The 26,073-nt window shown below is 49.3% G+C and overlaps 1 protein-coding gene across 1 annotated transcript in view; it reads right to left on the bottom strand.

The window, feature by feature from the left end:
- The window catches only part of IMPG2 (interphotoreceptor matrix proteoglycan 2), a 904,006-nt gene that overhangs the window by 143,273 nt on the left and 734,660 nt on the right, over positions 1–26,073 (bottom strand). The window contains exon 16 of the mRNA XM_086934482.1: positions 12,815–13,034. Within this exon, the coding sequence (XP_086790608.1) occupies positions 12,815–13,034 (220 nt within the window). The remainder of the gene's footprint in view (positions 1–12,814; positions 13,035–26,073) is intronic.

The following is a 26,073-nucleotide window of genomic DNA, read 5'->3' as shown; positions in this document are numbered from 1 at the left end:
TTTTACGAGATGCATTTTGAATATTTCTTTAAATATAGCTAGTTACCACAAAATTGTTTGGATGCAGCAAGTTAATTTGTGACTCTATATACATAGATGCTTTCTATTATATTTTTGCTTTTCCGTCATCTCGCCCTTGGCTTGATAGTTACGTTTACGTGCATAGTGTATTGAAATGAGTGCCCTTTTATTATTTATATTTGCATTGGTTTTCTGGAATAATTTGAGTAGTCTGTTCATAGGCAAATTGAACAAACTGCAGCGATTTCAAGAAGTACCAGTGCAATTTTCCATCAATTAAAGGGCAGTTTTGCACCAACTATTGCACTGATATTTTGGTTCAGCTTGGACTTTCTATCATGTGACAGAGGGATGAAAGTGACCTAAGTCGCAAACGTTAGAAGAGCTGGGACGATTTTTCTCTTTTTGAAAATCCTACTTTGGTATGCAGAGGGGATAATTCACAAGTTAAGCGTATGATTTTAGACAGAGGGCGAATATTGAGGGAAAGTATTCTCCTGAGAAAAACCCCAGTGAGGATGTTAGCTATTTTGAAAATATGTAACGGCACTGAACACTATTGGACTTTGCCTATCTCCCATGTTTCCCGTTAGGTTTATATAGTAGTTACATTGTTTGTATGTACCCTTGTGATGGTGTCCCCGACCACTCACTTCTGCATTTTATGTTTTCTCTACATTTTAAAACACTTTGTAACTTCACAATTTTTGCAACTGTTTAGCAATGAGTAAGGGCACCATTATGATGGCGGGCCGACAAAGTCCGCCCGCCACCCTAACGAGATGCAGGGCCACCCTCCAATGGGGCGGCGGTCCCGCCGTGCCAATTACGATGCGCCTGCCCCACTGGCGGGCGCATCACGCATATTTTACCTTTGCGACGGGCGGTGCTGCTAGCAGCACACGCCGCAATGTAAAAACTGCATGTGGTGCAGTTGCATGCACAAAGTGACAGGCACCTTGCGGTGCCTGCCAACGTGTGCATGCAAATGTCAGGGGGTACCATGGGTAACCCCCCAAGAGCACACACCCAATGGCCAATGCCCTGGGGGCCCACAACGGGCCCCCAAAGAAAAGACTGCATGCCTTTCCATGACGGAATCTCTGCCATGGAAAGGCAATTTACCTCCATCATCCTAATATGGATGATGGTGCCCGTAAGGCAACGCCTCATATTGCTGGCCTTTTTCACCCACTAGGCAATCGGGCGATTCGCCAACTGGCGAAAAACCGGCGGATGGTCTTTCCATCTGCCTGGGTCCCCACCGTCATCATAATATGGCGGGGGGGAAATGTTAGGTAGGTGGTGGAGAATGGCGGGCGGATCGCCACCTCCATACGGGAGGTGATGATCTGCCCGCGATCCTAATAGGCCCCTAAGTGTGTTACAGAGTTGGATGCTTTTTGAATTCTGTTGTATGTTGCCGTAACTCGATGTTTTTTTAATTTGTGTTCATATTATTACTATAAATGAGTTTTTACTATATACTTTTATGATTGTCTCTGACAGTCAAATAAAGATTTTTGATGAAGGTGATGATATTCATGAATATTTTAATTGTAATAAGTGCCCATTTGATATTCATGAATATTCTAAATGTCATCAGTGCCCATTTGAGTGTTGCATATAGGTTCAACATATTCCCAACAAATGGAGCACTGCTCCGAAGCACTATATTCGGATGAATGGACTGCCATCTACCTCTGCATCATGTTCAAATTATTATAGGAGACGTACACATTTCAAATAATGTCAATACTTGGTAATCTTTCCTAGAATGTATCTTCTGAACGAAAAGTATGCTTTCGCTGATTTTGCTATCTTCATACTGTTCCACTTTTCTTAACGGTATTAGACCTTTGGTCCGAGCACATTCTTAGTTTACTTTGCCTATTCTTTTTCCTCTTCCTAAACATATATTAGATTTTAACTCAATCATGCCTTTATTATTGCATGGCTGGGATTACATACTTAACACAATGCTGATCTGATTAATAGAGTAAACTGCAGAAGTATGCAAAGTATGTGAAACAAACGTTAGAATCACATTCCAAGGGAGGTATACAAAGAAAGGCAAAAGAGAACAACACTGAAGGGTGTGCGGTGTTGGAAAAGTGAAGCCTGGTTTTGGAATTACCACAACATTAACCATTATTGGGACAGATGTATAGTTCCACGGGATGGGAGACTAGGCCATGTCCTGATGCTCCTAATGCATCCAACAAATCAACCAGTGTTGATTATATGTTAAAGCTTCTGGAATTCTTTTAAAGAACTGATTGGTTTAAAGAACAGAAGTAGGCAATATACCAATAGTTTGAAGAATATTCTTGTATGAGATTTTATTTTTTGTTAATTTGTTTTGGACTGACTTTAATGGTTTGTTTAAATCGAATACACTTTGTATTGAGTGAGTAAACCATAATTTCCACATGTATACATTATGCTGATTTTACCACTTCAGATTTACTCATGCCATTTCATAATAAGCTCCCCTTAAGGGTATATTCAGCGAAACCTGCTTCCATTTGCTACTGTTTGGTGGATTAGCAATCTACAAGGAAAAAAAGAAAACTTCGCAAATTGCAAGAGTTTAGGAGAGAATTATGTTGCTAAAAGTTGTGCAACCGCTAATGCAAGCACTATGGTGACGGCACCTCATTATGCCTTGAGCATAACAACAAGAAACACTGTAGAATTAACGCTAGTGCGTTAAATTCTAAAGGTATGTTTTTCTTACCTCTCTCTTTGCCTGCACTCCGTTCCCCTTTTTCCCTTTTCTTAGATTGTATAAATTTGTTCCTGTTGGCGTACTTTCTGATAAGTTATTACATTTGAGTTCCAAAGAGGCCCTCACCATGAGAAGACGGGACTATGGCAATGCACTCTATGCCAGAATCTCCTCCCACTTCCTCCATAGACTCCAGACCTCCAGAACGCCTCTGCCAGGCTCATCCTCCACCTCCCCCACCGCACTCACCTCACACCTCACCTCAGGAAACTCCACGGCTTCCCATCCAGAAATGCTGCCAACTCAAACTGCTCTTCCACGTATACAAGGCTAGACTGAAGGAAGGTGTCGCACATGGCATTGAGCCTCATGTCAGCGAATGAGGGTGCAAGAGACTCACATGTTATAGTGGATAAAATACTCCCTTATATTGCATTATAAACATATTTCAAGCCAAAACAAGAGTTCCGTGACCCATAAATAGACTTTTGCCTCTGTGGTCATGGAACTCCGGGTGACCTGCCATATATCCTTAAAGTTTACACAAGGGAGTATTTGAACACATATATATCAACGCTTGTAATTAAAGTGGTAAAGAGGAGAGTATTTTTGCTGGTGTAAGCATACTCCAACTCTATCTTCCCAGGACTTAAAATACCCACCTTCCTGGTACATTCAATGGAGGTGGCTTCTCTCACTTAATTTGAGGTCAGAGGACTCAATTCTAGGGCTTAACTTGAGCCGGTGGTTTCCGGTGCTCAGCACCTGCACTTAATCAACACTGGTGCTTTTCATGAGCATCAGTTAAGGACACATTAATTTACGGGGAGATTAAGTGATTTGCTCAGAATCACAGGATGTTGAGCAGACGCCACAACATGAATCAGGTTCCTCAGCTCTGAAGTCTGCAGCTCTGGCCATTACACCACATTCTCTCCCACTTTCATGTTTAGCAGTTGGTTCTGTTTTAGGCGGCAGGAGAAATCAGCTAGTGCAAGCTGCCTCCTGACAAGAGCCCCAGCACTTATTTTTTTTGTACAAATTAACACCTGCCTCAATTTAGAAAGCATTATAAGCATAATGCAACAAAATAAGCATATTTCAAATGTACACATGCACTCCTTATTCATAGACTCTAACTTTGGGAAGTTTAACATTTGTATGATACTATTGAGAATTTAGAAATTCCACCAGTGTGTACAAATGAGTACACTATTAGCTTTAAGGTTATGATGGAACTATTCGTACCTCTGGGCCAAAAGTGGGTGAATAGCCACATACTTGTAAATTTGTGAATATTACACTGTAGATCGTTTTTCACTCTGTAAATGCCACAATTGCTGGTGATGAAAGTGATGGTTTTGTGACAGTGGCCTGAAGGCTTTGCCCTCTCTGGAATGTTATGCAGGTGGTAGGGTTCAAGGGTAAGGGGCACAAGGGGTATGGTCAAGGGGTTTAGAGGAGCGGTCTGAATGGGTTTTGTAGGGAGGAATAGTGTTATGGGGTGCCATTTTAGTGCGAGAGAGCCCCATCTTGACAGAGACTTCGTTGTTTCTTCTCTGAAAATGGAGGTGCCTTCTTGGGTAAAACAAGCCCTCCTCATGTTAAAGCAGGAGGGGCGGACCGACCTGTTGTCGGAGGAAGCGTTGCGGCAGGCCGGGTTGATGGGATAGGAGCACCCAAAAGAAGGTCAGCAGGTGGTGTGGGGGCAGCTGTTATGGCCTCCGCATCACCCTCTTGCAAGTTACACAGAGGTGGGTCTGTGCTGGGCAGGGACAAAAGCACGGAGACCAGGACAATGGGTACAGTGGAGAGGGTGTAGGAGTGCAACTGAGAAGCCTGAGGCCAGGTCTGTAGTTCCAAGAGGAGGTGGGAGTCGCATGTCACGAAGCAGCAAACATTCCCGTTTTCCTCCTTTACCAATGGTGAATGGCAGGGGGGCATTTGACAGATTGCATAATTTTGGACCCTGAAGGTGCGTTTCCCTCGGTGCAGACCCCTTTAGTTTCCATGAGGCCAGGGAGCGTGGTAAGGCACCTATGTTGTGGGGAGGCGGGACACAATGATGAGGCTGGGGGCGGGGACAGCAAGCTTCAGGACCTGCTGATTGACCTCTCCAAACCCCAAAGGCAGATCCTGTTACAGGAGCCCCATGTGGATGCTTAAGCTCAAAGCGCCAGGATGCCCTCTGGGTGACAGGCTTGCGCTTTATAAGTACTAAATAATGCAGGGGAGGGAGTTACAGCGGGACAGCCTACAGATATGCCAACTGCTCCCTCCAATGGCACTAAGGTGAGTGAGGTGGGAAGAAAGAGCGTGCAAGACATAGCCCATGTGGTGAGGGGGGTGAGCACTGGACAGGATGGTGGGCTGGCGGTTAAGCAAAGTAGCCAGGACCTTCTTTTACTGTGGTAGGGGTAGGGCCTGGGGTCGCGGGCATGGGGGAGATCACAGACCTCAGAGGGACAATCTGGTACAGTCAAGACCAGGGGAGCAGTATGCTATGGTGGTGCTGGGGGCAGTTTAGAAGTTCCTGGTCCCCCCTTGCAATCCATGGTATGGGTGGGAGCAGAGGCTTTTCGGGATGGAGGTCCAGGCAGATGGGTGTGGTGTCACACCAGTGCCCCAGCATATCAGGGAAAGTTTAGCGGCTGCCAGGGACATGAGGTAGTTTAGGCGATGTTGTTGCATTCCACACAGGTGGGAGGGTCAGGTGCAGCCTGTCCATCTTGGTCCCTAGACAGAGCATTTATGTTTGCAGCTGGGGATGGCAGAGGACCTGACGGTGGAGAGGCAAGGACAGGACTATGCACCGCCTTGGAAGATTATGACAAGTATGACTCATCTCAGGGCTTGTTTGAGGAGCAATTTAGTGATGGCAGAGAGGGGCATGGGAAGGTGCTGGGCACTAGCACAGCTTGTGGCGGGGGGGTTTATGTAGGATGCTTGGGAATTTGAGGATGAGGAAGAGGAATTGGAAGAAGGGGATACTGTGGATGAGGGTGATTATGAGACTGAGAGGTAGGCAGCACCTTCTGATGGTCAAAGGGGATGGGGCGTGAATAATCAGCAGGGTAGTTTTGGTGTCTTACAGGCGGCTGTGACCCTGATGTCTTCTTGGGAAAAGAGTACTGGCATGGCAACAGAACAGATGGCTTTAGCATGGACCCCGATCTTGAGGCAAGGTAACAGGGCGCATGGGGTCAGGGCTTTCTGGGTTTGTGAAAGTGGGGGTGCAGGCAGAGGGAATGAAGAGGCAGTAGCAAGGAGGGTGTGGTCCCAGGCTACTGAAAAGGAAATATGTGCAGGATTAAGGAACAGGCATGGACACAGTGGAAGTTAAGGAGGGGTGCTTACTGAATCACAAGCCACAGGTATGACTGAAAGAGAAAATGTGGGGGGGAAGAAGAAAAGATGGAGAGTAAAGAGGTGAAGAAGATGACACATATGGATATTACGAAGTTGTTAGGTGAGCATCTAATGGCGGCCACCAAAGAGCATATTTGGAAGGGGGATTACATAGAGCTCTTTAAACTACTACACTGCGAGTTAAGGGCCAAGGGTGGTTCCAAGGAAGAGGAATATGAGCTGCCCCATAGACCCAGGGTGCCAGTCAACATAGAGATTTGAACAGCGGCTTTTTTCATATATGCAAGCATCTACTGCAAAAATACCCTGAAAGATGTGTAGTGCTTTTTAAATATCTGGATGTGGTGCGCAAGGTGGAGGTGCACTACGATTAAGAAGTTCGCACTCTAGGGAGGAGCTACGCAACGATTCAAGGTGGCCGCGTAAGCTCCCGGCTCCGCCGACCCTCACCGGCGGCCGATATATCCTGCTGTTCATCCTATGCCACCACCGGACGCCTGGGTGTGTGAAGTCTGCCTGACACCATTGGTGCAAACCCGGTCTTTCTAACTGCTTGGGTGACGGAGTTCTGTCGTGTTTTCTTCTGGGCCTATTTCAGGGCTGCCGCCGGGACCTCGATTTCCTGTCTACCCGGATTGCAATCGAACAACAGCGGCTGTGAGTCTGGGGTCTGGTCCGGTCCTGCGACTTTGGATTTTGAGACTCTGTATCGCCATCCAGTCTTTCCTAGGCGACAAAGATATATTATCGTGACGGACGACGATCATCCTGAGCCGCGGTCCGGGGACGTGCCCGGAGACCTTGCTGGGGGGACGAGGTCGGAGGGCTGTCCCCCGCGGCTGGAGAAGGCGGAATGTTTGCCGGTGATGAGAGCGCCCGCAGTCTGTCTGCTTTGTGTGTGCCTAGAGCCTTGGTAGCGATCCCGGGGCTCGTGTCCTGCTTTGTCCCTGTGGCCCGGGGGATGGAGCGGGCGGGTGACGCTCCATTGTTGAGATCCATCATGGCCGCCATAGGGGCGCTCCATACCCAGTTTACCGTCACGTATGACCGGCTCGCGAAAAAGCTGGAAAATATTCGCCTAGGACCGGACGACGTCCCTGTGACAAGCGACCAACATCCCTTGATACCGGTGGAGGATTTGACCCATCGTTCTGAGGTTCCCGACCGGCGCCCTGCCCTGGCTCATTTGGATTCTTTTGGCCCGATTTACTCTGCACCCGTCGATATCAATGGTCCTTCTTATGTGCTTTCCGTCCAGCGGACCCTCGCTGCCAATGATCCTGCTCGCAGTAGAAAGCCCTTCCGAAACTATTGGAGAAGTCGGTCCTTCCTCTCCATCTTGTCCTGCTGGTCCTGTGGACTCCGCCATTTTGTGACTGGTCCTTGTTTGGCTTTAGCTGCCCTGCACCTCCGCAGACATTTTGACTGTCTCCTGCCTATTGTGCTTCGGAGGACGTGGGGCTCTACGCGGAGTCGCACTGGCCAAGGCTGACTTTATCTGGTATCCGGCTGTGACACGTCACCATTGCTTTGACTGGGCTGCTGTCTTTTTCTCTCGAAATTGTTGTCTCTTGGTGCGACATGAGTTTTAACGCGGATTTGATTTTGCCTTTGCTCTTTCCGGGAGGTGGTTAGACTTGGTTTATGTCCTCCCCAGCTAGACGCTTGCTTTTTGCTTTTAAAGGTTGGTTGATATGTTTTGGGGAGGTCGCCAATGGTGGGGGGTAAGGGAGTCCAGGAGTGTGCTTGTCGCTCTCCTCCTCCACTTTATATTTTTCCCTTCTGTGGGGCAGTTCCTGGGCGACAGGCACGCTGTTAGTGGGGTTGGACGTAGCCATTACAGGTGTGCAGGGTGGTGGGTGTGGGGGGGGTTTGTTGTTTTAGTTTATTTTGTTCTATGGTCTCTTTCTCTTCTTTTCTGTCTGTTCTTGGGAGGGTTCTCTATCTCTCCAGTAGGGTTGGCGGTCTCTTTTACTTCTTCTCCTTTTTCTATCAGGCGTTTCCACTTGCCTATGCCTTTCTGTCATTAGAGGGTGGATGTATGGGATGGTGCTCTGTTAACTAATTGCTGCTGTATTGCCTGTAGCTCTGTTGCTGCCTCGGTGACCATATTGTTTGCAGAACTGTGTGAGTGTTCACCTGATATCGATTGCTTTGCGGGGTTCGTCCCCCCTCATCTCCTGTTTTTTAAGCTGGATGGTGTGACGCCTTTGAGATAGCCGCCGCTACTTCTTCATCATAATTGGAAAAATGTAAACCTAATGTATCCTTTTGCCCTGGGGTGCCCATGACCACATGTGGTAGTCGCACAGCTTCTCCTTTACTTAATTGTTGTTCGACTTCTGGTTTCTTGCTTCATTTGCGGCCGGCCCCTGTGGTTGTGGGCCTGCGCATGTAATAACTTGCATTTTTCAATAAAGGTTTTTAAAAAAAAGAAGTTTGCACTCATCTAGTGGAGGAAAAGAATGGAATGTCAGGGGCAGCTGAATTACAAGTTGTGTTTGCAAACTATAATGCCGAAGCCCATAGCCCTATCTACGTACATTGCCTGTGGCTGGCCTGTCATCTACAAGCACTTTCTAGGATGTCCCACCCATCCAAGGGTGGGTCTTCCTGGACGTGGACAGGTGCCAATGACAGGAGCCTGTTGGTCCTTTAAAAGAGAGCAGTGTTTGCAGGCATATTGCAAATACCATCATGAATGCTCCCAATGTGACGGAAAACACATGCTTACTCAGTGTGGCGACCAGGGAGAAGGTTCAGGGCAACAGGGAGGTGCCAGTGGTCAGTGGGCTGCCTTCAATAGCAGGGGTTGGGGAAGAGTAGGTCAGAATCCTATTGATAAAAGCTTATACACCGGTTAGGTTAGAACATTTGAAATACTGGATGGACATTGTGGGGTCAGACATGGACAAAGATTTAATTTTACCTAGTTTTCAGTTTGGATTTCATTTGTATTATCAGGGACCCAGGGCAAGGCAATGGGTAGAAAATTTGCATTCTGTAAGGGGTAGGAGGAGCTGGTTTGGAGGAAATTAATGAAGGAGGTGAGCAAAGGGAGGATGGAAGGGCCATTTTCACAATGGCCGCTGGAGGATATACGGATTTTGCCAATTGAGGTGGTACCACTAGAGGAGCATGGTGAGTTTTGGCTCATTCATGACCTTTCTTGGCTGGAAGGGCTGTCTGTCAATGGTTTTATCCCTGAAGGGTGCAGCAAAGTGAATTACTCCTCTGTGGACAAAGCAGTGCAGTTGGTAAATACAATAGTCGTGATGGTGAAGTGTGATGTCAAATCAGCTTTTTGATTGCTTCCAGTTCACCCTGTGGACCATGAGTTGTTGGCTATTTAGTTTGGGGGTTACTTTTTTGTGGACAAGGCATTGCCCATGGGCTGTTCAGTGTCTTGCTCTCTGTTTGAGGGATTCAGTTCTTTTAGGCAAAAACATTGTGTACATGTGGCGGGCAATGTGAGCAGAGTCTGTCATTGTTTCAGGAGTTGATGCAGGATTTAGGAGTCCCTTTGGACCCGGAAAAGATAATAGGTCTCCCCCAGGTAATTACATTTTTGGGCATTGAGTTAGACTCTCATAGGGTGGAGATTCAATTGCCTGATGACAAAATGCAGCGCTGTTTGGAGCTGTTGGACACTATTTTGGTCAAAACCAAGGTGCAGGCGAAGGACATTCAGACTTTGCTAGGTGAGCTGAATCTTACATACAGGGCAATAAGGGCAGCAAGGAATTTCTGCAGGAGGTTGGGATGAACTTTTTCAGGGACCTCCCCCCCCTACCACACCACAGGGTGCGACTGAGGTCAGGGTGAAGGAAGACTTGAGGCTTTGGCATCAGTTTTTGAACGTATGCAATGGGGTTCCAATGGTGGAGTGGGCAAACAAATGGATGAAGTGGTCAATTGGAATGTTTTTCTGAAGCTGCAGGTGATTATGGCTTCGTGTTGTCTTGACATGGATGGTGGTGTTGTGAGGAGTGGCCAGAGTCTTGAAAGCAGGGGGTGGGGGGGGGGGGGCAGTGCAGAATTGTGTTCTTTGAATTTTTTCCTGTGGTGGTGGTGGTCTTTTTGTGGGGGCAACACTTTGCAAACAAAACAGTTTCCTCCAATGTTGACAACATGTCAGTGGTGAACATGTTAAACCGCAAGTCTGCAAGAGAACCTAGTGTATGGAAGTTACCAAGAGTTTTTGTGCTGGAATGTTTGAGGGCAAATGTTAGGTAGAAGACGCATTACATTCCAGGAGTACACAATGACATCGCTGATGCTGTTTCTCGCTTTCATTGGTCAAGGTTCAGTGGGTTCGCTCCAGGGGCGGACAAAGTGAAGAGTGCAATGCCGGATCACTTGTAGGTGGTAGGTGAGAGTGTATGACCCAGCTGGTTTTTGGCTCATTGTCGACATCAACTGGCAAAGCATATAGTTTCAAATAACAAAACGTGAAAGGAGGGCCTAAGGGATATTTAAAGACCAGCCTAGGTAGTATCCCTTATGGAATTGAATAAACAACAATAAAACCTAGGGGTCTAGTAGGAAAATAACATATAAATTCCTATTTGTTTAAGGGTATATTCAGCGAAACCTGCTTCTATTTGCTACTGTTTGGTGGATTAGCAATCTACAAGGATAGATTTATATATCCTCTCGGCTGTATTTAAGGCCAGGTTGTTTTACTTCCATAGAGTGGGGTCTCACAAGTCCTGAGCCAGGTCCAGGAGAGGTGAGGTCTGTTCCCTGGACAATCTGGGTGAGTAGATCATGTCCTTAAAAGTGTGGACATTTGATCTTTCATGATTAATCTTTACAGTGGGTTCACCATATGTTTTTTCTGTTGTAGATGTAACTAACACACCAGGTGTCACGGAAGAGGATTAACAGACGTCAGGACAATATATCCTTTGCAGTTATAGAATGTCATTCACGTTTGTTTATTGAAGTTTTTTTTTTTTTGCTTTGCCACGTTATTCACATTTATGCAGTAGCATTACTTTTGAGAACAGAGGCCCTGAAGAAAGCCTGGGTCCCCTTTTTCCCGCTAGGCTGAAACATGTTGGCCCCCCTGCAGCTATTTAGTTAAACTTCTATGTTATTGCGCTGTTCTTGTTTTTAACAGGAAGAGACCTTCCCCATTAAAAAAAATTCCCTAGGTTATCTATCCTATTTTAATTCACCACTTATGGTTTTCTAGCACTGCACTTGATCCCATCTGATCAACATCACATGGTCCAACAGTGATTGCGGGTCACTACCCTTATCCATCACAGGGTATGATCTTTGTCTCAATGATCTAGAGACACACGACCCTAAGGATGACCAGATGATAACATGGATCATTAAAATGCTTTGATGGGAATCCTACACAAGGTTCTATTGATCTACAATCATTGGTGGCCCACATTTGACATTTTTGCGTGTCCTGTGAGAACTTTTTAGTCTCAATTCCTACCATTTGTACTGAGCTAGACGTAGGTTTAAACAAATAGGAACTTATATGTTATTTTCCTACTAGACCCCTAGGTTTTCTTGTTGTTTAAAGCATATAGTTTAGCACGGCACAAGTTCCTGAAATTGGGGGTAGTGCAACGCGGAAGTGACAATGGTGGTCAAGTTCAACAGGATGATGTGGTAAACTTATCCATGACAATGAGGGAAAACGTTTTGCCGGCTGTCACAATAGCCGGTAGGTTAGCAGGCATGGCATGGCATTTTTGGGAAAACTACTATAGGGCTATGAGCCAATGGCGGGGGAGTTGGGGAAGCGCATCTTGGAAGGATGGTCCAGAGACAGAGGTACCATTGAGAGGTTGCAGTGCCCTATCACCCTTCATATCTTGAAATAAGTGGCTACTCCATTGCCTACTGTTTGTCCAGATAACTGGGAGGCGCTCGGTTTTTCTGTCATTATGGTGTGGTTATTGTTTGGGGCATTCCAGGTTACAGAGGTTGTAGGGTCTTCCGCATAGGAAGTGATTCGGTAGGTTACGTGACAGGGCAGTTCAAATATGGATACCAAAGTTTAAGAAGGATCAAGCAGCGAGAGGAATGTGTGTGTCATTGCGAAGATATTCCACCGCGTTCGTATGTCCATATGTCCCTGTGTTTTGTGGATGTCCTTAAGCAGCCCAAGTGAAGGGGGGGGGGGAGTTTTCCAGCATGCCACAAACTTGTAAATTTGTGAAATTACACAGTGGATCGTTTTCCACTCTGTAAATGTACACAATTTACTGATGATGAAAGTTGATCCGAGCATGTTTCCAGCGGAGGAATGTCAGCACTCTCAACCATTGTTAAATGCAACTGGGCTGTTTTATTCTAAGATCCTGGTGAGAGGTGATGTAGCATCGGATTTGTATAGTGTGCTGATCACTTCATATCCAAAAGAGGAAGCGAGGAAAACGAGGGCTCCCCATCACTCATCATACTGTTTAAAATGTAGCCATTTGCTCTCATAGGTTTACGCTTATGTTTGGAGCACGTTTCCAAGTTTGCAATACTTCAGAGAGTGTCACAGAATTACTCCAGGTAGACTATGACAGTCTGAGTGTCCGAATGTATAAAATGTACTCTTGCAGCATTTCCTCTAGGCAAAACATGTTGAGCATATCAAATGTGCCACTATTGTGATGATGCACATGTAATACTACACTGTTTTGCCTTTATCTACTGACATAGCAACCTTACCTGATTCCACATCCAAGGAGTACTTATCAATGGCCAAGTTCATGGTTTGATAGGCAGTGTTGCAGAAGTCTTCCAGGATGATGTACACAGCGTTGGTTACATTGTGAGGCACAGGCTTAGCAAACTTCATCCGGCTATTTACCACAATGCTTCCATTACGGAAATTTAGAATTTCTAGGTTCTCGAAGCCTGTTAAATTGGATTGAAGGTAGGGAACCAGCTGAAATACAAAAACATAGATATATCTAGATAGGAATTGTGAAATACAAGGACCTGCATAGCTAATGCAACAATATAACTTGTTCGGCCGATTGACAGAACAGCTCACATCCAACCGATAGTAATAGGTACTGTTGCTGCATCGAAAATTGAACTGTTTAGCCTCTAATGGTTATAAAGGGAATCTTTAACAGCTTTATAGATACAAGAGACAGCTGTCCTCTGTGTTAAATGTCGAGTAGTGAGGGTTCAAAAGAAGTATTTCTTACCGCTACTACCAGACTACCGTAATACTCAACTGTTTAGAAAGACAACATCTGCTGGATAAAGAGGTTGGTCTGAGACATAGCTTCAGCTGTGGCTAACTAAATAGCGAGGTGTAGCAGCTGTCATGTTTTCATGAACAATATACAGAGCTTTTAAAGGTAGTCACAGATTGGGTCACGAGTCAATAAAGATAAAATAATGGTCACATGTGTTGCCACGCTCATTTTAACCTTGAAACTCAACAGGAGTGTATGTCTGATCGAAGAGTCTCACCAGAGGTTTAGTAGGATGACGGAGGTGCTTTGTGTCTCCCACACTGAAGGTCAGGTGAAGTATGACTGGTATTCTAATTCCCAATTCCCAATGTCTCAGTCAAGTATGCCATGTTACTGGTGATGATTAGCCGATAGGAATGCTGATGATATGTTTCTATCTTCATACCTGTCCATGTGAGAGGAACATTTAGGGCCCCATTCACAAATGAAAATCTACACATGCATATTTCCTGCAAGTGTTACATTATCAATGTTTTTACAGCATGAGGGTATCCAGGTGCTCTGCAGCAGGTGTGTGAGTGAGGAAGCCCTGGGGGTTTACTCAAACAGTCAGGTCTTCAACTTCTTCAAGAAGAGAGAAGGAGACTCTGATGTGTCGTGGGAGGTCGTTCCAGACTTTTGGGGCCAGGTATGAGAAGGCATGGTCCCCTGCTCTGCTGTGTGATGAGCGGGGTGTGAGGGGCCAGCAAAGCAAAGGTGTCTGGAAGGTTGGTGGAAGTGACTGCGGCTGTTCAGTTAGGCAGGGCCAGTGTTGTAATGCTATGTAGGTGCGGGTGAGGAGTTTTAAGTTTGCACACTTATGTATCTGAAGCTAGTTGAGTTCCCTACGGTTTGGTGTGTTGTGGGCTTGGTGTGGGAGGTTGCGGACTAGTCTGGCACAAGTAAATTTACTCTTACACTTTTGAGTAATTTTGCTATTTTTTGGCTAGTCATCATTTACTGGCGTAATGGTACTCAAAATTGTAGACTTATAGGTTGCCACTCCCTTAATGGAACGGATAGAACCTAATTTACAAGTGCAGAATTACCACTTCCACCTACACGTGAAAAGTTGCAAGATTGCACCACTATCGCAGACATCTTCTTCTGGTAAAGAGTAGGGAAAACGTAAAAGTTTATTAAATGTAAAAAATAGTAAAACTATATTAAAATGTTAAGTATTCATTAACAATATTTCATTTAAATGTAAAACAAAATGTCAAAAATGTTACAGCATTATAAATCTAATTTTTAATTAAATAATAGTTTTTTAAAAATATTTTTATTTGAAACGTTGAGCATCACAAAATCTCATGGATACACAATGATTAGCAGCCTGTTGCACTATTACCTTTCACATCACGTATCAAATAGTTATACATGACTTCAGGGATGACCAGAGCGACAGTACAATACAACAACCCTGCCCCCCACCCCCTAATCATACAGTTGATCAGTCTCCAGTCTTGGTGGTTCACATTTATTCCCTCTGAATTTATTCCAGCCTCCCCAGATTATTTCACACTTTTGAGGACATCCCCGAAGCACATATGCCGCCGTCTCTGCCACCATATCTTCATCCATGTCTTTATGGTTTAACTGTTTTTATTGATTTCAGCACAAAAAAACAAGGGTAGCACTCCATGTACCTTCTAGTCATGAGCAGTGACATCGAACCATACAATCAAATAAAGGCCAAGATAAGCATGTGTCAATGAACAGGGTACAGTCCCGTAAGTGCTGGCATATGGTGCACAGGAATGAAAAGAAAAAACAAAACTCAGAAACCTTCCTCCCCCCGTCCCAACACCTCCCCCCTCCTCCACATCCAGTGCTCCCATTCTGTCCCCATTCTCTCCTCGACCCTCCCTCCGACCATGCCCCTAGATCTATTTCTGCCTTAAGAATCTGCCTTCTTTGGTTCCGTAAGTCTCAACAACCTCAGATATCTGGGACAAGTGATTTCTCTAAATTCAGTGGATAAAAGTGACAAAAATGGTTGCCAAAGATCATCAAATTTGTCTCCCTCCCCTGCCATAGTGAGTGATAATTTCTCCATACCAAGTGCGTGCCACAACCAATGCAGCCAGACTGTAAAGGAGGGTATGGTGGTAGTACGCCAATGTGTAAGTATGTTTTGCACCGCAGAGCCTAGTGCAATAGCTATTTGTCTGCCCCGGCGGGAGCGTAAGGGGTAGGTCAGTAGGTTGGAAAGCCCTAGTAGAGTATACGCTGGGAAGCGCGGGAGCTCTGTTTCAAAGTGTTTGTCCACCTCATTTAACACTTGCGACCAATAAAGTTGAATCTGATCACACTCCCACAGCAGGTACACCAAGTTGCCAACCTGGCCACATCCCCGCCAGCACGATGCCTCTCTACTGTGATCCATCTCATGTAACCTTTCTGGAGTATAGTACCAGTATGTCACTACTTTTGTAAACGTCTCCATGAGCCCCATGTGGTATGCCGAGTGGTGGGCCCTATAGTAAATCTTCTCCCATTCCTTATGACTGACGGTCCTCCTAGTTCCCTCTCCCATCGCTCCTTGCCCGGGTTGTGTATGTGCATTTGTGTGACCTGCAGCATCTTATAGAGATCGGAAATAAGTTTGGCATCCGTCATGCGGGAGATGAGCCACCTCTCGTACGGGAGGAGCCGTCTATCTGCGCTAGTGTGTACTTGTGGTTCCAGTGCCCAGTGCCTCACTTGCAGGTAGCGTAGCCATTCCGTTTCTGGAAAGCCATACTCTTGTTTAAATTGGAGGAAGGGAACAACTCCCTCAGCTCCATAAATGTGATATAAGGATTGGCATCCTGCAGGTCTCCAATGGGCGAAAGTCGACCCCACTGGGTCCGGGGCAAAATTGGGATTATCTACCAAGGGGTGAGCGGGGAAGGGAAGGTCGTAAGGTCGTGTGCAATGTTGGTGGCGTCCCGCACTTCCAAGGGAACCCGTGTTATGTACGAGGCATACAGGTTAGGTGGTCGGTGGGGTTTGCGGAGAAAGGGAATTTCTTGTAGCGTGCGACCTGCCACCGCCTGATCTTGGAATAGCCAGTGCTTCTCTGACTCCCATTTGCTCCATTCCACTAGGTATCGCAATTGTGACGCTTGGTAGTATTTGTGTAGATCAGGTATCCCCAACCCTCCCGTCTCTGGGGCAAGCATGACCAGCGTTCTTCGCATTCTGGGCTTCCGGCCCTGCCAGATAAATTGGGTTAGCTCGGATTGTGTTTGCCGGATCCATCCAGCGGGCGGTCGGAGCGGGAGAGCGTGAAAAAGGTAGAGGATCTGAGGTAAGATAGTCATTTTGACTGCAGCAATCCTACCCAACCAGGAGAGTGGGTAATGTCTCCACTGGTTTATCTCACCCTGAATTTTCCCGCAAAGCGTGGTGTAATTGCCCGCTGCCATGGTGGAAAGTGAGGAGGCCAGCTGTATCCCTAGGTATGGAATTGTGTCTGTTGCCCATTGAATGGGAAGGAGGCCTTGCAGGTAGGATTTTGTGGAGGGGGACAGCGAGAGATCTAAGGCTACTGACTTATCCCTGTTCATTTTGAACCCGGACACCCTAGGGAAGGTGTCTAGATCGGCTATAAACGATGGTAAGGCAAACCGCGGGGCATCTTATGAAATCAGTATGTCATTAGCGTAGAGGATGATTGTGTGAATATAGCCGCTGAATTTAATCCCTGGGACTTCTTGATTTTGTCGTATTTTCTGCGCTAACGGCTCCATATATAGAGGAGAGAGTGGGCATCCTTGAAGCGTGCCCCTCTCGATGTTAAAACTAGCAGAGCTATAGCCGTTCACCCTAACTACCGCAGTGGGAAATTTGTAACAGTTAAAAACAAAAGTGCTGAATATCTCCCCAATTCCCACTCTCCTCATGACCTGCTCCAGGTAAGGCCAATGGCCACCGTCAAACCCTTTTTCAGCATCTATCGCCAACATCATGCATTCCCCAGGCAATCGAGTGGCCCTCTCTATTAGGTGGATAATCCGTTTGGTATTATCAACTGTCAGCTCAGGTATAAAATCTGCCTGATCTGGGTCTATGAGTCCAGGCAGGTAAGGGGCCAATCGGGCCGCTAGGAACCCCGGTATACAATTTGAGATCCACGTTTAACAGAGATATCGGCCGGTAAGCCCAGCATTTAGTCTTGTCGCTCCCGGGTTTCGGGATGACTGCAATCGAAGCCTGTAAAAGGTCCGGCGGTATTGCTTCGTGTTCCGCAAACATGTTGAACAGTCGAGTGAGGATCGGGGCGAGTGCAGCGCAAAATTTCTTATAGAAGATTGCGGGGAAGCCGTCCGGCCCAGGAGCTTTCCCCAACTTAAGCCGGGAAATAGCGGCGTCCCTCTCAAGATATTCAGTTTGAGGAGCGGTCAAAGAAGGTAGCTTCACTGAGTCCAGAAAGGAAGCGGCCTCTAAGCTGTTCAACTGGCTGCCAGTATAGAGGGTAGCATAAAAGACTCTGAAAACCTACGCTATCTCAGCGTCTTTCGAGGCACAAGACCCATCCGGCCGAACTATTTCCTTAACCTTTTGATGCTGACGCGCTTTCCGTACTCTATTGGCCAACAAACAACCACACCTGTCTCCCCCAGTGTAGTAGGCATGTCGCAGCCGTAGGGCCACAAATTCAGCGCAGTCTTGGTCCAGGGCCGTTAGTTGATGTCGCATGGCTTTAAGTTGCCGCCATACTCTGGGGGCTCCTGTTCTCTGGTGCATTTGTTCTAATTCACGGAAGCGTTGCGTGAGTTTGTCACGTTTATGCTGGCACTCCCTGTTATCCGCCGTCGAAAGGGCTATAAACTCCCCCCGAACCACCGCCTTCAGGTCCGCCCGTTGAGTCGCAGGAGTCGTGTCCGAGTTGGCGTTATGAGAGAGGTAATCCCTAACGGTGTTCTGAATGAGCTTCACCACGTCCGCCCTATGTAATAGCGTGTCTCTGAGGTGCCAGACTCTGGGGTGGCTAATGTAGGCAGGAGTGTGAGTGTGGCAGTGACTGGCGCGTGATCTGAGAGTGATGCTGCGCCTATCTCAGTTGCTGTTGTGAGTGTGCACACTGGGCCCGAGGCCAGGAAATGATCTAATCTGGCGTATGTTTTGTGTGCATTAGAGCAGTAAGAATATTCTCTTTCTTGGGAATGAAATCTGCGCCAGAGGTCGTGTAAGTCTAGGTCCCTTAGGCGCTCCATGCTAGCAGCTGAAAGTGTGCCTGTTTGGTGGGTGTGTTGACTGGATCTTTCTAAGAAATTATCAAACACCAGGTTTAAATCACCCCCCAAGGATAATGTTTCGGTCTGGTGTAGCTGTGGCTTCAGTAAGGGCAGTCTGCAAAAACTTTACCTGACCTTCATTTGGGGCATATAGGGACCCAATGGGGAATGTGAGGCCTCCCAAGGCAAAGCGGTATGTCAGAAGCCTCCCTTTAAGTTCTGCTCTTTTATGCAGTACTCCCCCTTTGAATCGCTGCGCCAATAAAATCGCCACTCCCACTGTCTTTGTGGGGTTGGAGGAGAAGAACTGCGTGGGAAATTTACGAGAGTGCAGCCTATGACAATCGCGCGCTAATAGGTGGGTCTCCTGGAGGAAGCATATGTCAGCTTGAGCATTTTCAAGACAGGATAAAATTGTGCGTCGCTTAACAGGGTTATTGAGACCCCTCACATTGATGGTCAAGAAGATCTTAAGGGTGGTGGGAGGCATAACTGCCGAGGAATCCGTTCAGGCTGGTGTCTGAATCCCGGTGAATAGTGTTGGTAGTGTAAGCAAATGTAAGGCATGAAGGGGGTTCCTGGCCTCGTGGGAGCATGCCATCCAGAAGCCTCAGTCGGACATGAAGCACTGGATACCCTCCCCCATCCCATCTCCCGCAAAAACCCCAAAACCCCTCCCTTCCCTCTCCTCCCCCACAAAAACCCAAAAGTTGAGAAGTCCATAGTCTATCGCCTCCATAGGCAATCAGGAACGTTTTAACACGGGGTAATACGATCAGATCAGAACACTCCCCCCTCCCGCCGACGACCCGGTAAGAAAAATGAACATCTCTCATCTGTAAGTGACGCCAGATTCGAAGCGACCGCCTCCATTGCAGCCCGCTGGCCTCCCTTAATCTCAGTTGCAGTTGACTTTCTGAGACGATGTCTCCTGACCTCCTGGCGCCACTGGGAGCCCAGTGCCACCGCTTTACCAAGGCAAACCGGCGGGCCATCCTCCTCCGTGGGTGGTTCTATCCCTAGCAGGCGACAGGCCTCCTGCAATGAGCGGAGCTGATAAAGCTTGTTGTCTAGTTTAAACACTATACGAAATGGGTGGCCCCAGCTGTAAGGAATTTGGAGCTGTTGGAGGTGTGCTGTGACAGGTTTGAAGGTCCGCCTCTTGTGCAATGTTATAGCTGTCAGATCTTGAAACAAGAACGGTGTTTGGTTCTTGAATGATATGGGATGCATCTGTCGGGCTTTCTGTAGAATGTCTTCCTTTGTGCGGTAGTCCTGCACACATACTAAGATATCCTGTGGGGGTGCCGACATGGCCCTCGGGGGGCCAACTCTATGCGCTCTGTCCAGCCGAAGTTCTGACTCTAGCGGGCGTCCCAAGATGTGGTTAAAAAGTTCTCTGGAAAAACCAAACAGATTCTTGGTATCCTCGGCCAGTGTTACTCCTCGGATTCGCACGTTATGGCGACATGACCGGTTCTCCAAATCCTCCATGTGGGATTGCAGATCCACCTGCTGGTCATGGAGCCGCAGAATCTCTTGCTGTAGGGCGTCGATGTCCTTGTCATGTCCATCGGTCTTGGTCTCTAGAGTCATCACACTTTCTCCAAGTCTGTCAACATCTCTGCGGACCTCCTTGAGCTCCTCCGAGAATTCCTTTTTAAAGGTGTGGATGTCATCCCTCAAGGCCGTGAATAATGATTCTAAGAAGGCCTTCGTGATGGGTTCCGCGCCATATGCAGAGCCCGCGAGCTGACGAGCGGCAGATGCAGTCATGTCCTTGGGTGACTGGGTCACCTGAGACTTAGCGAACAGGTCCTTAACAGTTTTGTCCTTTCGCACCCTCGCGCCAGACATGATGCTTACGTGGCGCACTGGGACCTCTCTTCTAGAGTCTTTTTACCAGTAACAAGGTGTCTGCACAACCGATTCCACCACAGCGCGGTAACTGCCTCTTGTGTGGTCGTCTGCGTGCTTGGCAATGAAGATGTGCTGTGACTGGCAAGGCAACTCCACTGTCCAGCGCTCCGCCGCAGGTCAGACCTTTCTCACACCCGATCCGCTGACCAAGCGAACCCGCAGCAGTCCACCAATGGGGCCCGGTCTCCCGCTCCACCTAAACTTCTCGCAAGTCTATGGGCCGGCGTCATCTCGTCCAGCAATCTCTCTATGATGTCCGCCGAGCTGCCCCCAAGCCCCCAGCACAATGCGCTCCACTAACCAGCTGTAGTACTGGACCCAAGCCAGTGGCCCGATCATCCAGGCGTCCACCTTTCCGCAAGATGGCGGCCCCTCTGCACCTTCACTGTCCCTCTGCCGAGCCACCCTCTTCCAGTGGCGTCGGAGCCAGTGCACGGCCACCGTCTCTACAAAGGACAGGTTCTGTCTCCGGCTCACAACTGTGTGGATCACGGGGCCCCTGCGGCCCGAGGCTGGCTGCTCACTCCCAGCGGGCTCTTTTCATGCAACTGCAATTGGTTTTGGGCCCAGTCGGCCAAGGGCTCAGTGCAAGTCCCAAAGCATCGCCCCTCGGTCCAGCTCCCGCTGCACACCGCCCAGGGAACTCGCCACAGCTCCCCCTGCAGCAACGTGGCTCTGCCCCGTGGGCCTCCAACTCCTTCTAGGCAGTCGCATATTGCCGCCTCCGCCCCAGGGGCCCTCCAGTCGCAGCTTAGCTCTTCATTGCCTCATCCATGGGCCAGGCTCCGGGGGGGGGGGGGGGGGAATGCGCGGAGGCAGGCGCTCAGGCTTCCCGGTGCCGGACCACCCTCAGCTACTACCGGCAGTCTCTATGGGTACCTCAGCGCCACAGGCCTTGTAGCGCCTCCGGCTCCCTCGACCCATTCGCCATGCCGACCTTGCAGGGGGCCCACAGCTCGGACCACGCCGTGTCTCTGTTCGGCTCCTCGCTCTGGGCGCCGCTATCCTGAGGGCTGCCAGGCGCTGTCCGGGTTCGTGCCCGCTAGGCGTCTCTCCGCCGGGCTCCGCACTCCGCGGTCAAAAGTCTCTCCGGGCCGCTGCAAAATGGCGGGCCCAACGCCCTCCTCTGCTTCCACCGTCTGTGCTCCCCGCTGACAGCCCCGCTTGGAGTGGACGCTTTGTCTGCCTCCGTGCGATGCTTGTACCTTGCTGCCGCCTCCCCGGCGATTATCTGGTCGTCTATGTAGTCGCGGCACCCCGCCAGGTGCCTCCCGATCGGTTACCTCCCTCTGTGCTGTGACCAAAATGGCGGCTCCTCTGCGGTCTCCTGCAACACCTCCGCTTCCACTAAGTGAGACCGCCACCACACCAGTCCGCCTCATTCACGGCCGGGAACCGCAGCTCTCGGAGTCACCCCGGTGGGCTCTCCTGCTGGTCGGGACTCTGCTGTCCGGGCGCGATCTCCCGATCCTCTGTCCCGTGGGCCGTACCAGCCATTGGTCTGCCAGACCCCTCCAAAGAAGCCTCCTCAGCTGTTGTTTCGGGCAGCATGCACAGCACCAGTTAGGAGTAGGGACACTCGGCTCGAGGGATGTGAGCCGACCGAAGCTATATCGGCCCCAAAGCTGGTGCTACCAGAGGCCGTCGGCGGGAGCTCGAAGTCAGAGCGTCCTCTCACGCCGCAAGCACTTTGAGTTGTATCAACCGCAGTTGCGCAGGTATTGCAACCTCCCGAGGAGACGATAGTGCCTCCTGCCACTCCGTGTCATCAAATTCCCCCAAGCCCATGCACCATTTCAGTCTAAGTGCCAACATGGGGTCAGGCAAGTTGTTTACCAACTTACGATAAGTGAAGGAGGTGGCACTTTTTGCATATAATCAGTCAACAATCTATCTTCTAGGGGGGTAGTGCCTGGCACGATGGTGCCGGAGGGCAAAGCCGCCTGTAGTGCATGTTTGATTTGCGTGTATCTGTAAACCTCTGAAGAGGCAAATTCATATTGGACCTGCAGGTGTGCAAACGGGACCACTTTACTCTTCCCCCAGAGGTCACCCTCCCTTGATATGCCTATCGCATTCCATTTGTCAAATCTTTTACTATACCTAAGTCGTCCAAGCCACTGAGAAGTCCAGAGTGGTGTCATTTGTGTGACGACCCCCGCCATACCAGCCTGGCATGCGCCTCGTACCATATGTGAACCATGTGTGCTGTTGGCCCAATCAGTAGTCTGGATTTGTTTTTGGTATACAGGACCCCTTCCACCCCTAGTCCTTGCCTATCCGCCTGAAATGCGGGGTCTGTCTGGAGAGTGTGCATCCAGCTGTTAACTACTTTTAACTGGGCCGCCCAGTAGTACAATTGTATATTTGGGAGGGCTATACTGCCATCGTACCAGCTCCTGACCAACTTATCCTGCGCAAAGCGCGCTGGTTTATTCCCCCAGATCAGACCGGAAACATCCGATTCGATTGTTTTGAAATAGCTCTGAGAAACAGGGTATTCTTCAAAACATACCAAAAGTGGGGAGCGCCATCATTTTAAAAAGCGATGCCTTTCCCAGCATTGTCAACGGTAGATTGCGCCAGACCGTTGTGTCGCGCCGAAACCCGTCCATGGGGGGCCCAAGATATCTCCGAAAGAATTTGCTAGGTTTGGGCGTAACGTGAATGCCCAGATATCTGAAGAAAGCCTCAGTGATCTGCAACGGGCAGTCCCCTGGAAGCGGCGGCGGCGGGCCATGTAATATAAATAGCACCTACTTTTTTTATTTAAATTTGTTTTTATTGTTGCAGTAAAGTATATCAGTACAGAGTAAACAATCCGCCGACGTGGCCTCAACATTCAGCCACGAACAGCTATGTGTGCAACATTTTCTCATTTTATAGAACTGGTACACATAAACATGACTTCGGTTAATCAGTGCAGTATGATCGTGTAAAGGCGCCTGCAGGCTAGGAAGCGATGGAACGGTATCGCCGTAGGGACGATGAATAAGAACAGGTGGGCACTTTCTTGCCATAACAGCGCAGGATCTGGGTCTGTACTGTGCATATAACGGTGTTACCAGTGAACAGGGGGGTAACGGAACTGTGGGAGGGAAGCATGTAGGCGCTAGCAGGGTCTAAACAGGGAGATATTGGCGGCGGGGTCGAGGGGGGGGGACCCACGGGGCCACGCACCCTACGTTCCAAAGTGGGGGGGGGGGACATACGAGAGGCCGCTTAAGATGCAGGAGGTTATCGGGATTCGACCCTGGGGTGGCTCACATCCGGTAAAGGCTGCCGGTCTCCTCGGGTGGGGGGAGGGGAAGGGTCAGGCGGGTCTCCTGCCTGCGTGGACTGTCCGAAGCTGTGAAGGAGCATGGCCCATTCCATGGAGATGGGAAATTTACGCGCGCCCTTGGCTTCTTCTTCCCTTAAGGCGTCTTCCTCCGCTGCCGCCCATTTACTAACCACCCCCTTCCATTGTGCTATGGGGGGGCCCTCTGGGGATCGCCAGCGCATGGTTATACATCTATTGGCCAACAGGAGCGCTAAGGACACGAAGCGTCTATGCACCGATTCTTGCTTAGAGATGTGGAGGATGCCTAGTGCACTGGACTCCCAGGTGGCTAGTGTAGTGAGACCTGTGAGTTCCTGTAGTGTGTTGTGTACTGCCTGCCAGAAGGGCCGAAGGTTGGGACAGTCCCAAAACATATGACGGAAATTTGCAGCAGGGGAACAGCATCTGGGGCATAGGAATGGTGTGGAGGGGTAGAACTTCTGTAATCGCGCTGGGGTGAGATATGCCCTGTGTAGTATATAGTATTGAATGTTTTTGAAGCGGGCGTTCCTAGAGACGCGTTTAGGGGCCTCGAGCGCCTTAGTCCACTCCGAGTCGTGTAGAGCGCGGCCTATGTCCTCTTCCCAAGTGGCTCGCAGGGCCGTCAGGGGAGCGTATGAGAGTTCCCGGATGGATTTATATAGCCATGTGACCAGGTGGCGACCCACCCCCATATGTAGGATAGTATGTATTACTGGATGCGTGTCTGGCTCGCCAGTTTGGAGATTGAAATGGGGCCGGTATCCATCGAGCAGTTGCCTATATCTAAGGAATTGGCCTGGGGGGAGCCCGTATTCTGCGATCAAGCGGTCAAGCGGCTTCAACTGACCCTCCTCGAAGAGCGATTCCAGGTCCGTGATGCCACAGTGGGACCAGTCGGCGAACAGCGGAGCCGTGAAGTAGGAATCCTGCCTGGGGCTGCCTATTAATGGTAGCAGCGGGGAGTATGGGGGCCTATCGGGGGACAGCCGGTGTACCCGCATCATGCATCGGCGTGCTATCGCCACATGTAGGGGGTATGTGGGCCGTGGCTTTGTGCCCGGGAGGAGTAGACGAGTGAGCTCCGGAGTCGCGATTCTGCCAGTAGGGGTAACCGTCTCCTGAGGGTAACGGTCCGCCGTCCAGTAGGACAGCCACTGGAGCTGTGCCGCGAGGAAATATGCCTCGAAGGACGGTGCTCCGAGTCCCCCCTGCGTCGTGGGGAGTTGAAGAGTTTTCAGGGCGACCCTGTGGCGGCCCGCTCCCCAGATGAGAGTTCCCATGAGGGAATCAACGTCACGAAAGAAGGATCTGGGCGGTATCACCGGTAGGTTTGTGAAATGGTAAAGGAGCCGGGGGAGCATCACCATTTTAGCAAGGGCTATCTGCCTTATCGGGGCCAGCGGTAGTTTATTCCAGAAGGCGACCGTCGGGCGCAGACTAGCCAGTACCTTGCGGTGATTGCCTTCAAAGATGTCTGCTGGAGAATGGTACAAGCGGACGCCGAGGTACCGGGGAGCTTCCGCGGACCATGAGAGCTTATGCGGTCCGAGTTCGATGTCTCGGGGGGGTAGGTCCGGATGTAGAGGGTAGACGGTGGACTTGTCCCAGTTTACTTGTAGGCCCGAGGCAGCTGCAAATTCCGCCAATGTAGCCCCTATAGGGGTCAGGTCCGCTTCAATGTCTCGGACATATATGAGAAGATCATCCGCGTACATGGACACACACTGGGTTCCGTCTGCAAGTGGTACGCCCCAGTCTACACCTTCCTGATGTAGTCGAACCGCCAGCGGCTCGACCGCCAGCGCGAATAAGAGGGGCGACAAGGGGCATCCTTGTCTTGTGCCTCGTCGAACTTCAAACGCCGGTGAGATACGTCTCCCGATACGAACTCGAGTGGTGAGATCGGTGTATAGGAGGCGGGTATATGCCATGAGCGTCGGGCCGATGTTGAGGCGCCGCAGGACCGAGAACAGGTAGGGCCAGGTGAGGGTGTCGAACGCCTTCTCCAGGTCCATAATGAGGCAGGCGGCGCGGGGAAATCTGACGCGTACTTGATCTTGGATATGGAAGACCCGGCGGAGGTTCTGGGAGGTATTTCTCCCTGGGACGAAGCCGCATTGGTCGGGGTGGACCAGCGGGCGTATGATCTGTGCATATCGATCAGCCAGGATCTTCCCTAGAATCTTACAATCAGCCGATAGGAGTGTGATGAGTCGGTATGACCCCATGAGGAGCGGATCTCTGTGAGGCTTGAGAAAGGTGACAATCACGGACTCCCGTAGCGACTGG

Source organism: Lissotriton vulgaris, chromosome 8, assembly GCF_964263255.1.
Source record: "Lissotriton vulgaris chromosome 8, aLisVul1.2, whole genome shotgun sequence".
NCBI lineage: Eukaryota > Metazoa > Chordata > Amphibia > Caudata > Salamandridae > Lissotriton > Lissotriton vulgaris.
The sequence above is the reverse complement of the archived record's forward strand: the minus strand, read 5'-3'. Positions and strand labels throughout refer to the sequence as shown.